This window comes from Nicotiana tabacum, chromosome 7 (assembly GCF_000715075.1).
Source record: "Nicotiana tabacum cultivar K326 chromosome 7, ASM71507v2, whole genome shotgun sequence".
In the NCBI taxonomy this organism is placed as follows: Eukaryota; Viridiplantae; Streptophyta; class Magnoliopsida; order Solanales; family Solanaceae; genus Nicotiana; species Nicotiana tabacum.
In genome coordinates this window covers 144,606,919-144,618,881 of record NC_134086.1, presented here as the reverse complement: position 1 = coordinate 144,618,881, position 11,963 = coordinate 144,606,919, and the positions used below count along the sequence as shown (strand labels likewise).

The window sequence follows — 11,963 nt, the reverse complement described above, 5'->3', positions numbered from 1 at the left end:
ATCACACAATGCTTCAATATTAGTATAAAACTTTTCTCGCATTTCTAAAGGAATATCAGCTCCTTCATCAATCTCTGCAGTAATGTCTTTATTAGCATAATAGCTGAATTCTTTATCGGTAAAAGAATGTTGTCGGATGAAATTATATATAGCCATAGTAGTTGTAACTAGATGATTTTGAGTGTCAAACTTGAAAGATGACATTGAGCGTAAAATGAAAATAATTTTAAATATATAAAAAAAATCGTAAAAGAAAAATAGTTAAGTATGTTTAAATTCTAATTCAAAAAGGGTTAAGTATTAACAACACATAATGTATAATTTTTTTTTTAAATTTAAATTCAAAAAGAAACTAAATATTACCTAACCTTACTAACTTTGTCCTAAAATGCCAAGTGGCCTATTGTGAGGCTGCCACTTGACTAAATATGAATGCATTTTTTTCTTCTTTTAATAATATATAGATAGATTATGCAATGCAATTGTAAATTTATTACCTATTTGTAGGTCATTTCCACAACTCCGATTTGATAACTGTTTTAAAGATTCGGGAACTAATAGCATATAATAGAAGAAATTATAAATAATTATTTGTAGGAAGAGAATTGATAATCTAAAGAAGATGCAGATAATTTGCTTTAGTGTGGAAAAAGAAGAAGATAATTTGGAAAGTTACGAGACATTACACAAAGAAAAAATCAAAAACAAGAAAAGTCAATAAAATTTTTGAAAAGTAACAATATGATTCATATATATGATATCTTTAATTTTAATAGGATGATAACAATTAGAAACAAAAATGAAAAGAAAAAACTTAAATTAGTAAGAGATAATTTGGAAAATATAAATTTATGGTAAGGATAGTTTTGTCTTGAATAAATTAATTTTCTACTTCTGCTTCTGCTTCTTGGAAGAAGCTAGAATTTTCTGCTTCTTCCCAAAAGCAGAAAAACTGCTTCTGCTGCTGGCAAAAAATACTTTTCTATACTGGCCAAACAACTGAAATTTTTTGAAAAGTACTTTTTTGGAGAAAAAAGTACTTTTGGCCCCAGAAGCTTGGCCAAACAAGCTCTTAATGCATATAGGATGACATAAAAGTAATCAATATTTTGTATGTGGTAAATTTGGTATATTTATTGTTCATAATAATTAGCATAAAAACTTATTTCTTTTATTATTGCGAACAAATAAGTAAGTATTGAATGAACTAATTAGCAAAAATTCAATTCAATTCGTTCACAAGCTCATCTCATATTAGTAAAATCATTTTTAAAATTTGGCACAAATTTAGGGTACAAAAACTGGTATTAACGGAGATAAAAGTATTAACAAACTTAGTTAATCTAATTTAATTATTTTCTACATTCTTCATAAGTAAAATTATTTTCATGTTGGCAAAACTCTTGTGCTTATTGTGACATTCTTAGTGAGACGCCAAGGGAAAAGCTATGAATTGATCAAGTTTGATTGAATGTATGTGTTGCTTGAATTTATGTTTTCCATCAATATTTATTTTAGAATTTTATCCTATTACCGTTTGCACTTACAATTTTTTTTCTTTATTAATCTAGCTAAATATGATCGAACATTAGTTATTTTCAAGAATTGATACTTTTCTAAACTTTTATTTATACTCAATACGTTAGTTAATAATATCTATTGATTTATTATCTTATACATTCATATAATATGTACACGCGTAAAGTACGTACCCTAAGACTAGTACAACTAATAATTTCTTACTGTGAAAGGATTACTGTTAAATTCTTTACCTTCATCATGAATTATTTAAAAATAGTTGATGTCTTTTCTTTAAATAATTTATTTGTCTTAATCATGATAAGAAGACAACAAAATTATATTTAAAAACAATCACATGAATCATATATTTATTACTTTAACATAAATACAGAAGGATGATATCCGTAGCAAAATGAGAAGATGAGCCATTCTTAAAATAATAGCGAGCAAAATATAAAAATTATATAGGTTTTATATATACCTTTTTGAGTAAGGAATGTAAATAGTTTTTGAGAAAAGCCCGTGGCGAAATACGACACCGTTTGACTGAGCTCTTTGGTGGTTAAAGTCGGTTAGGGATAGTGTACACGACAACAAAGTCCTCCATCGCCCATGGAAACATCGTCGGAAGCTTCGAAAATTTTCCCGCTTTGACTTCAAACTCTTTTAAGGAAGGCGGCTGGAATTTTTCATCTCCAAATACCGTGGAAAACAAAAGTGGATTCAGAGGAGAATAACCCATGAAATTGGTAACCCCAATGGAGGAAGAAACAGAGAAAATGGTGGTGGCAGGGTTAATTGATAAAGCCACCAACTCCACTAGACCGGAAGTTGATCCCCGCCTTCTCAAAGCCATCAAATCGGTGGTCCGTTCCTCTGATTCGGAGCTCCGACTTGCCGCCCATACCCTAATGTCCCTAATGAAACGTGACCACTCTCAGGTCCCCCCCAATCCTTAAAGCATTTGCACAGTACAATTTTGGTCAATATTTTTTTCTTATTGGTTAACCCCTAATTTTGTTCGTTAGACAAATTATTTTGTATTGCAATGACAGTGGAATGAATACTGATGATTGCTATATCCTGCACGAACTACTTTGGAATTGAGACATAGTTAATTGATTGATATTGGTGATTGGTGTTCTTTTTTTAAATAAAAAAAACTTTAAAGGGTGTTGTATTTTGGCGGATCATTCAATTGTGCGCTTTACAAAGGTTTGTGCTTTAATGCTCTAGTAATTAAGGAGCTGGTCTTTTTTCTCATTACGGTGATTAAGCTAGCAGCTTTTTCTATGTTTGAGCCATGGGACAAAATTGTTTTTACTTTGTTTTTTTCAGTTTTGTCAGAGACTTGTATGTTAGCGATAAGTGTTGGATGTAGAGAATGTCTAGTTTTAGAGAAACTCTAATAGTATGTTTTAACTGACAAATTATTTACCAGTTTTGAAAGCAATGAGTCTGAAATTCTGAATAGAGACGACTGATAGATAGAATTTATAAAACTGACCCTTAGTTTGGCATTGAGGTTTAGTTGATTGATTAGAGCAAATGCCTAATCAAATGTTATCAGTTAGTGATTCAGCTATAAATTTGTTTTTGCCAGTCCATTTCAATATTTTTTGTTCTTGTTTCTGCCAGTTCTATTGGTTGCCAGTTAAAAAAAAAAAAAAAAGACAACGTCACCGCAAATCAATAGAGGAGGACTTGTCAGTTGAAGTCCATAGGAATTTCGAATTTCGAATTTCATACCAACTGATGTTTAACGTTCATTATTTTACGCATGCTCTCTTAATGATATCAACATTCTGTAATTCCTTTGTCCTGAAACAGAGGAAGAGCAATTTCTTCTATTCGTTAGCTTTACATTAGGAATCCATTGAGCAGATCTCTTTCTTCACAGAATTGTGGGAAGGATTATTATTGTCGCTACGATATTGTATTAGAAATAGAAGCTGAATATGTTTATTCACTTTAATATTATAATCAGTAAACATAAGTTTTGTTAGTACAACTTCATCCATTTCTTTAGTCTGCCTAAGAGAGTTTTCACTAATGCAATTGGACTCCCTTTTGATAGTGTTATATCTTTGAGGGTCTTTGACATGGATTTATATGATCATTGGTGGTTGTTATCTGTTACTTATCAATTGGAGGCATTGGCTTTCAAATATGTCTTTCAACTTTTGTCACTGCAATATTTTGAAATTTTCTATGCCAATCGTATGTGCAAGTGAGTGCACTGAAGATTACCCAGGTTGGATTTTAAATAAGATGTAGAATTATTGTGGAGAGTTTGGGTGACATTTTTGTGAACCAATTGAGGATATCTTCAGAAATGCAGTGGATTTATCACTTTGGTCATTGATGAAATATTTAGTTTAGTACATCTTTTGGAAGGGGAAACTCACTTTTAGATTTCAGATAAAGCCTGGTTCAAGATATAGTCTCCTCGGCGTATGCCAGGATGATGTCCGCTTTCCTAGTGTAATATTTACTCCTTGTTGTACTTGTCATAAGTAAAACTATCAGTTTAAACATTTAGCCACTTAGTTATCCAAGGTAAAGGTTTCTCTTACGAAGCAAGTGAAAGTCCAAGATGAACTATGATTCACAATGCCGTAGTACGTTGTTGACTTCTTGTCAAGAAGACTTTACTATAACTCAAGTGGGAGCACTTACAAGGATGAATTTTTTCAACAAGGGAGGTGCTTATGACTTTTCAATTATGAAACCCCAGATGGTCTGGGATACTTTTCTGATTCACAAACTATTTCTTTTAATTGGATTAAAAACTTGTGCTAAGCTACATTCATCCCATGGAGTTTAGAAACAACTTGACATATTTGTGCATCACCTCCTAATAGTAACTTGACTTATGGGTTTCTCTTGACAGGTACGATATCTCGCTCTTCTCATAATAGATGAACTCTTCATGCGCTCAAAACTTTTTAGAACTATTGTCGTCGAGAACTTGGATCAGTTACTCACTTTAAGTGTTGGGTTCAGAAGGACTCTGCCACTTCCACCTCCTGCTTCTGTTGCTTCTGTGTTACGCACCAAAGCAATTGAGTTCTTAGAGAAGTGGAATTCTTCATTTGGCATTCATTATAGGCAGCTCAGGTTGGGGTATGACTATTTGAAGAATACCCTCCGGTTTCAATTTCCAAACTTGCAAGCAAATGCAGCTAGGCTTCAGCAGGAAAGGAGGGAAAGAGAGATGAGGACAAAGGAGATCCTACTGAAGAAATTTGAAACCTTGAAGGAGAATCTTACTTCTATAAAGGATGAAATTCAGTTGACAGTTGATGAAATTGGTGAGTGTTTGAACATTTTAAGCACAAAGGATGAAGAAGATATATTGTTGCCTCCTTTAGATGATGAAGAAATTGTGGAGTTCCGCAACTCTGAACTCCGTCAAATCCGTCTTGATTCTTTGAAGGAAGGAGAAAAAATAAAAGAGGACAGTGAAAATAAAATTGTGTTTGATGCATTGAGGGAACTATTCAAGATTCTAGTGACAAAACATATGGTCACAGTGCAAGAATGGATCTCTGTTCTCATAAGAGTGGAAACAACAGACACTAGGTTTAGGGACTCCACATTAAAGGATCTTATTGATATTCATAATCATCTCAAATCAGTGAAGAAAAAATGTGAAGAATCTGGATGCACTCTGCCTAAATCTAGAAGTGCCGAGGAAGAAGACATTTGGGAAGAGGGTAATGTGGAAGCAGAAAATGGAAAATTACATAAAGTGCCTGACCAAGTTGGGGATTGTTCCTTGGGTCTGAATTTCAGTGGAATGAGAGTTGAAGCTCCTGAATGTAGTAATCTTAACGTAAGAGGAAATGATAAGCTGCAGGTGGCCAATGGTGGCAATGAAACAGACACCTCTAGAGGTAAGCTTTTAGCTGAAGCTCCGGTTATGAGTTGGGGTTCTTTCTTAGATGATTGGGGATCAAGATCAAGCAGTGATGTTTTAGCGAACCAAAGAGGATTAGATCTTGATGGCCATTGGGGTAGGGTGGACAGTGATGCTGTTATTCCTGCTGAAAAAATTGCAGAGTTGAAAGTCCATGCAACTGTTTATAGGGAAGATCCAATTGAAATCCAACCATGTCGGGCCCCTTTGAGAAATGGAGGACTGTGTCAGAGGAGAGATTTGAAAATTTGTCCATTTCACGGACCTATTATTCCTCGAGATGATGAAGGTAACCCAATTGATACAGGCCCATCAACAGAAGATCAGGCTGCAGAGTCGGAGCAACAAGAGCCCATCAATAGATGCTCTTCAGTAGAGGAGAAACTACATGATTTAGATGATAAACTTGTGGAAAAATTAGCCAAGCAGGCTGTAAAAAATGTCCGACAGAGAGACAAAGAGGACACAAAGAAGAGAGAGCATGAAAAGCAGATTTTGAAGCGGGCGAAGCTTGCAAAAGTTCGAGAACATAATCAAGAAGTTCTACGTGATGCTGCGCTGGCGTCAACCTCAAGATCCTTATATGCTGGAGAAGTTCAGGATAGAGCTTTGTCATCTAGATCTTCTTCCAGGAGTAAGAAAGAAACTCTGGCATCTATGTTAAAAAAGAAAAAAACTGCCAAAGATAGATTGGGTCAAAGGCTTCTTAATGGCCGTGCTAGGGATGCTACAGTGCGGCAGTTAACGGTCGCTGAGGATGCTAATTACCGTGAAGCCTTTCCAAATCAGTGGTAGGATAATGAATCAATGCTATTTATTTCTCTCATAGGTCTTGGCATTGTTTCTGGGTGTTGTATTTTGCTTATGATATTATGGTTGCTCCTGGTGGTTCAAAACATTCTTTTTCTTGTTCTGTCCCACTTCCTGCTTAGAATTTAGGTTGCCAAACTGTAAATCTTTACATCATACATTGGAACATCCTTTTCCCAATAAATGAGGAGAAATTTTTACAATCACTATGGTTTTTTATGCAGTGCATGTTTTGTTCTTCTTTGCCTTAACTTGTCGTATGTCAAAAGGAAAAATCTGCAGTATTTCCGAAGGAGAGAACTCTCAGGTCACCATTTTCTTGGATATACAGTCAGTCAAATCCACACCAATCGGCGTACAAAGCAGTGAAGGATTTCAAGTAGAATTTAGATGATGTGATTGCTTGTTTGGTGAGGTCGTAACACATTCCTTGACATAACATATTAGTTTTTGATAGATTGGGAATGGGAGACAATGTGGTTTCTGTCTTAACCCGCCCTGCCCGCATAGCACTTAAACCTGTGTCCACCCGCCCACACCCCCGCCCCGTCCCGCCCAACAAATTTATTTTTTTAAAAATTTGTCTCTACCTTTTCTTTTGGCCAATAGTTGCAATCATAATTCATAGTGTCAGCACTTAGTTTTCTTCATCTGTTTTAGTTTTCTTCATCTGTACCTCATTTTACTTAAACAAATATTCACTTTAAAATAATTTTACACTATGAAACAGTTTTATGGGGTATTTAGTTTTTCAAGATATTTCGCTTATTGATGAATACTTGTCATTATTTTTTAAAAGCAATCTCATTTTATATCAAAAACTATTTTCTAAAGACTAGTTTCTTCTCGAATCTGGACTTTGGGTCATAGATTTCACATAAAGATTTGATGAGGGAAAATAGGAGGCAGACATCGAATTTTAAGGGCAAACCCATATTAGATTACAACAATTTTGCAGGTTTCATGGGTTAAACAAATAGATTCTGAAAACACACATCTCAAAGGGAAACACAACGGTCAAAGAAGATTGAGCGTTTTAGGTTTTAGTTCAAAAAATTAGCCCCGTGACCCGCCCCACATTAATCTTTTTAAAAAAAAATTAGAACCCGCCCCGCCCCCGCAAACGCTGTAACCCACCCGTCCCGCCCCGTGAAGCTGAAACCTGCCCCGCAACCACACTGTCCCATTGTCATCCCTAATTGTTGGTTCCTCTATTCTATAGCCTGTGTAGTATGTCAATTACATGACTCCTGTTAGTGTGAAACTCAGCAGTTAATTAAAAAAATCAACGACATATAATGAAGCCCGTTTCTTGACTGGAGCAATAAACATCTACTGACGCATGACACCACCCTTGTAGGTACCCTTGGAGCAATAAAGTAGATATTTTGTAGGTTGACAACATAAGAATTCCAAAACCAACTTTTAGCTTTAAGTAAATTTAATAAAACTCATGAAATTATCTCGTATTCGCCGGTTTCACTCCTTTTTTATCTTTGATACTTGAGCAGGTTTCACTTCTTTTTGAGCCGATCTTCGACATTTCGTCACTTTGTCGATCAAACCTGCAAACAAGCACAACCTGTGAGCATTTTGGGACTATTATGCGGCAATTTACACCCAAACCATAGGCAAGTAGGGACATAAAACACGTTAAAATCCTAACTTATTAGTCCCCCTCTCCGTTTCTTACTGGGACTGGAGTACACGGATAGTCTCTTCCAGAGTCGCTGCCCTCGATAAGGCCTCAGACCAAGCTCTCTCAATACGCTCCAAGTCGGCGACCCTGCCCGCCATCGCAGAAAGCTTCCTCCTCCATTCGGCGCTCGCCTCCTCGAACTGGCCCCGACGCCGATCCACCTCCAACTGTGTCTCCCTCAGCTGGCCCTGCAAGTGCTCGCATTCGGCGGCAACCCCCTTTCCCAGCTCGAGCTCCTCGTCCTTAAGGCGAAGTTGATCTTCAAGCTCGCTCTTAGTGCGGATCGTCTGCATTAGCTCGCGATCCCTCCTCTCCAGTTCCTCGCCTAGAGCTCGATTGCGAGGGTCCGTCCTCAACCTCTCGTGCAACTCGCGGCACCTATTGCGGTAGCGACGGTACTTCCCCAACATCTGCAAAAAGATCCTCGACCTGATATTGGCCCTACGGATGTTCTCCATCTCCAACAGGTACGTCTGAAAAAGGAAAAGAGTGAAAGTAGTCAAAACAATGCACTTTTGCGACAAAGAAAAAAAAACAAACCAAAATCCGAGATGACATACCCGCAAACCCATCACAGCCACTTCATCCCTCACTTCGGCGTTTGGGATGTTCCGCAGAGACCCATTCACGGCCTCCGAACACAGCAGGCTGAGTTGCGGCACCAAGTTGTCCCCCTGCACCAAAAGGTTCAAATCGAAGGGAATCTCGATCATACGGGCCGCCCCTCCCGCACGTACCATTGAGTGGGTAATGTCCTCCTCAAACATCCAAACATCATCAGGGTCCACGTCGGATTCAGACTCGTATTCATCAACCACTACACTCTTCCCTCTCTCAGCCGCCGAGGGGGGAACACGACCCACCACAGATGAAAAAGGCGCGCTTGAGGTCACCACGACAGTGCTAAGGGATGGGTTATCAACTCCAGCAGGACGTCCCGTATTATCCGCAACAGGAACGTCAGATTGAACCGCCATAACGACTACATTTTCCTGGCTCTAAACGCCAGCATCAACATCAACTACCCGCTCCACCCTTGTGGAAGACAGTGCAACAATATTTTCCTCTGGGCCCGTCGGAGGAGAATCCAAATTGATCACAGTCGGGGGCGCCACCTCGAACCCCACTCTCCGTCTCTTCGATGGTCCTTCTTCCTCCCCGGTTGACGGTGAGTCATCCTGAGGACGTACAACACCAGAGGGAACCTCGTCCTGGGAGGCCGCCCGAGTCGGAGTAGCTAAGGCCGTGGACTCGACCGAGGCGGCCCTCGATGAGAAACGAGCAGCAGGTACCGCGCTGAGGCAAGCCGATGCAGCTGGCCGACGGAAGGCTAGCTGAGGAGCCCTGACTCTGCGAACTCTCCCTGTTCACGACAAACAAATATTCAAAAGATAAGATTAAAACGAAAAAAAGACGGGTAGAAAATAAGGGCGCTATCTCACCCGTAAGGGCCCTACGCCCATATCTCTCATAAAATGTTGCCCACGTGCGAACCCTTGCGGTATGAGGAAGGACAACCTCGACCCATTCTCTAATCCCCTCCAAAGGAGGCGGGGGTAGCTTCTCGGCTGCAAGACGACGAAGGAGATCAACATTTACGATATAAGATATAAAAAGGACAAGGACAAAACAGGTATTTCGCTAATCAGGGACAGACTTACGGGCAAAATTCCACACTTCGGGAAATCTGGTTGGATCCGCCACCAGGTGCTCGGTCCGCACATAGAAGAAGTTTTCAAAGAAGCGACGATTGGTCCTATCATCCATCTTTACCACTAAGCCTTTTGACCCTCGAGGGCGCGCATGGATCATTGTGCCGCGAATTTTCTGGGGAGCGATAGGCTGAGCACGTGCCTCAGAGTGACCTCGCGACCGGCTAACTCCACGTACTTGATAAACATGAGGAACAACTTGTACAGATAAGGAGAGAGTTAGGCAGGACACACCTTGTAATAACGGCAGAAGTCAACCACCAACATGGGAAGTGGGAGCGTGTATCCCACGAGGAAGGGGTAAGCATAGAACATGCAGAACCCGAGGCGGTCGATTTGGACCCTGTCATCTCTACCTGCCGGTACCATCTCAACGTAATTGGGAATGACCCACCGTTCCCGTAAATCCGCTATCCCGACATCCCCTATGGGGGGAGGAATATCCATCTGCTCCTCGCTGCTATCGACACCGCAATCTATCACTGCTCTCCCCGGGCGGGATAATATCTCCTCTTCTGAAGGAACATCTTCGCTCTCTATCGGTTTTGTGTCTCCGATTGCTGGAGCAGGGTTCTTAACTGCCGGAGGGGTAGCCGAAAGATTATCACGGGAAAAAGTTCCTGCCATCTTAGACCCACAAAAAAGGAGAAGAAAGAACTTTGCGGAAGAGGTACAAAAATTGAAAATTATCGCAAGCAAGGGAGTAAAGAAAGGACTCAAATTAGCAGAAAGGAAGATATCCTGGAAATTCTCTCGAAGATGAGCGGTGAAATGTGAAAAGCAAGTGACCGATTTCTTCAATTTATAAGACATAAATTCTTCAAGCACGAAACCCAATAGTCGCCATTAGAACCTGACCGAGCGCGAAACGGTTCAACTTATCGGAAACGTGCGCCATTATGACTGTCTGCACGAAGTGACGTTTTGTTTACCAACCGACGCTTCAGCTTCGAAACCGTCGTGACGGTACACGAATACCAGAAAGACGCCCCCGGGAAATTTTGAAAAGTCATAACGCGACTAAGGAATAAAAGGCGAATCTAACTCCCCTCGACCGTGTCACACACACGATCCGTCTGCCGAGGTCGGCAAGGCACGACCCGACGAACAGAGGGACTAACTGTATTGGTCAAAATCTGACCATATGACTATGACGGTAACGACCCCGTCCTAATCAATTCGTGAGAGTAGTCAACCGACTCGACTCCAATTCATTATTGTCATTTCCAATACAAGCAACGAGGCCAAGGCCTCCCCACGACGAAAGAACATCTCTCCTACATGACCACGACCATCGTAGAAAATTTAGAGGTTTTCCTTTCAACTATAAATACAAGGTAAGAGAGCTGAAAAGGGGCTCCGGCCTTAGCCTTCTTCTCCACTACAAAGACAACCCGAAAAAGGGAGAGTGAAACTCCATGAATAGAACCTTGAACCTACGGGCAAGGGGAGATCCATTTTTCGACTATCCATGAGGGGCAATATGATTGTAATTCCCTGAACCTCTCTAAGGAGAGGCAGGGCAAATTTCTATGATCAATAAAACTCCCCAATTATTATTTCTGTCTATTACTTCCATGTTTCAATTTTATTTTTTGATCCATCATCAATTAGGATCGACTATAATTTATCCCTTCTATCTCTTTTGATTGATTTGCTTTAAAAGTATTTTACAACTTTTCAGTCAAGCACTATAGATGCATGAAAGTCAAATAAACATCAAATGAAAAGTCAAGACGAGGGGAGGGTGGAGGAAAAAGTGGAGAAACAACGTGCAACGATTAAATAAGATTGCAACAACTATGCAGAGGCAATTAACAACTAATATAAGCTGTCAAGTGGAAACATACAGAAAAGTTGGTACTTATCCTATCTTGTATGTCACTATGTTTTTTTGCTTCTTCTCCAACGGCTAAGAAAGCTAGATTCTCCTTCCATTAATATGGCTTATCTCATCTATTCCACCCTATATGTGTCAATGTCTTAAAAATAAGCTTGCCTACAGTTACTCATTCAAAGTTTAAGTTAGTGCAAGGATGTGATACGTGTTGAAAGTTGAAACGCACAAAATTCAATAGTGAAATTTCCGTGTTGTGTGATTATAACAAAAACACAAATAAAAAAGGATATGTGGAAGTAAATACAATCATATGGCAATATTCCTATATAACAATATTTTACTATAAAAATTAAATTTTTTCGGAATTAAATTTTATGTTATTTTATAATATATGTTTTCTATAACAACACTTCACTATAATATTCAAAAATATTTGGAACAAACAAATATGTTATAAAG

General features: G+C 39.0%; 2 protein-coding genes across 4 annotated transcripts; one reads left to right on the top strand and one right to left on the bottom strand.

Moving 5' to 3' along the window:
* The first annotated feature begins 2,026 nt into the window (after positions 1 to 2,026).
* LOC107820364 (UV-stimulated scaffold protein A homolog) lies at positions 2,027 to 6,459 on the top strand. Its single transcript, XM_016646632.1, has 2 exons — positions 2,027 to 2,462; positions 4,415 to 6,459. Exons 1-2 carry the CDS (start codon positions 2,262 to 2,264, stop codon positions 6,236 to 6,238), a joined length of 2,025 nt encoding a protein of 674 aa, XP_016502118.1. The 5' UTR covers positions 2,027 to 2,261; the 3' UTR covers positions 6,239 to 6,459.
* A 1,070-nt stretch (positions 6,460 to 7,529) lies between these two features.
* On the bottom strand, positions 7,530 to 11,690 carry LOC107820354 (uncharacterized). 3 transcript variants are annotated; one of them, XM_016646620.2, is made up of 5 exons: positions 9,614 to 11,690; positions 9,395 to 9,520; positions 8,513 to 9,315; positions 7,947 to 8,425; positions 7,530 to 7,818 (listed from the first exon to the last, which is right to left on the bottom strand). In XM_016646620.2, the coding sequence occupies exons 3-5, from the start codon at positions 8,927 to 8,929 to the stop codon at positions 7,713 to 7,715; spliced, it is 1,002 nt and encodes a 333-aa protein (XP_016502106.1). In that variant the 5' UTR covers positions 8,930 to 9,315; positions 9,395 to 9,520; positions 9,614 to 11,690; the 3' UTR covers positions 7,530 to 7,712. The 3 variants fall into 3 exon arrangements, with proteins under 3 accessions (XP_016502106.1, XP_075073915.1, XP_075073914.1); XM_075217814.1 differs by having other exon boundaries at positions 7,920 to 8,425; positions 9,614 to 11,687; XM_075217813.1 differs by having other exon boundaries at positions 8,513 to 9,520.
* Between the last annotated feature and the right edge of the window lie 273 nt (positions 11,691 to 11,963).

What these genes read in the sequence shown, in the direction of transcription:
- LOC107820354 (XM_075217813.1), bottom strand. Translation starts at nt 8,929, where the DNA reads ATGGCGGTTCAATCTGACGTTCCTGTTGCGGATAATACGGGACGTCCT. An exon ending in TGGCTGTGATGGGTTTGCGG is followed by an intron (nt 8,426 to 8,512) that starts GTATGTCATCTC and finishes TTCCTTTTTCAG; the next exon opens with ACGTACCTGTTGGAGATGGA. An exon ending in ATCCGTGTACTCCAGTCCCA is followed by an intron (nt 7,819 to 7,946) that starts GTAAGAAACGGA and finishes GCTTGTTTGCAG; the next exon opens with GTTTGATCGACAAAGTGACG.
- LOC107820364 (XM_016646632.1), top strand. Translation starts at nt 2,262, where the DNA reads ATGAAATTGGTAACCCCAATGGAGGAAGAAACAGAGAAAATGGTGGTG. An exon ending in TGAAACGTGACCACTCTCAG is followed by an intron (nt 2,463 to 4,414) that starts GTCCCCCCCAAT and finishes TTCTCTTGACAG; the next exon opens with GTACGATATCTCGCTCTTCT.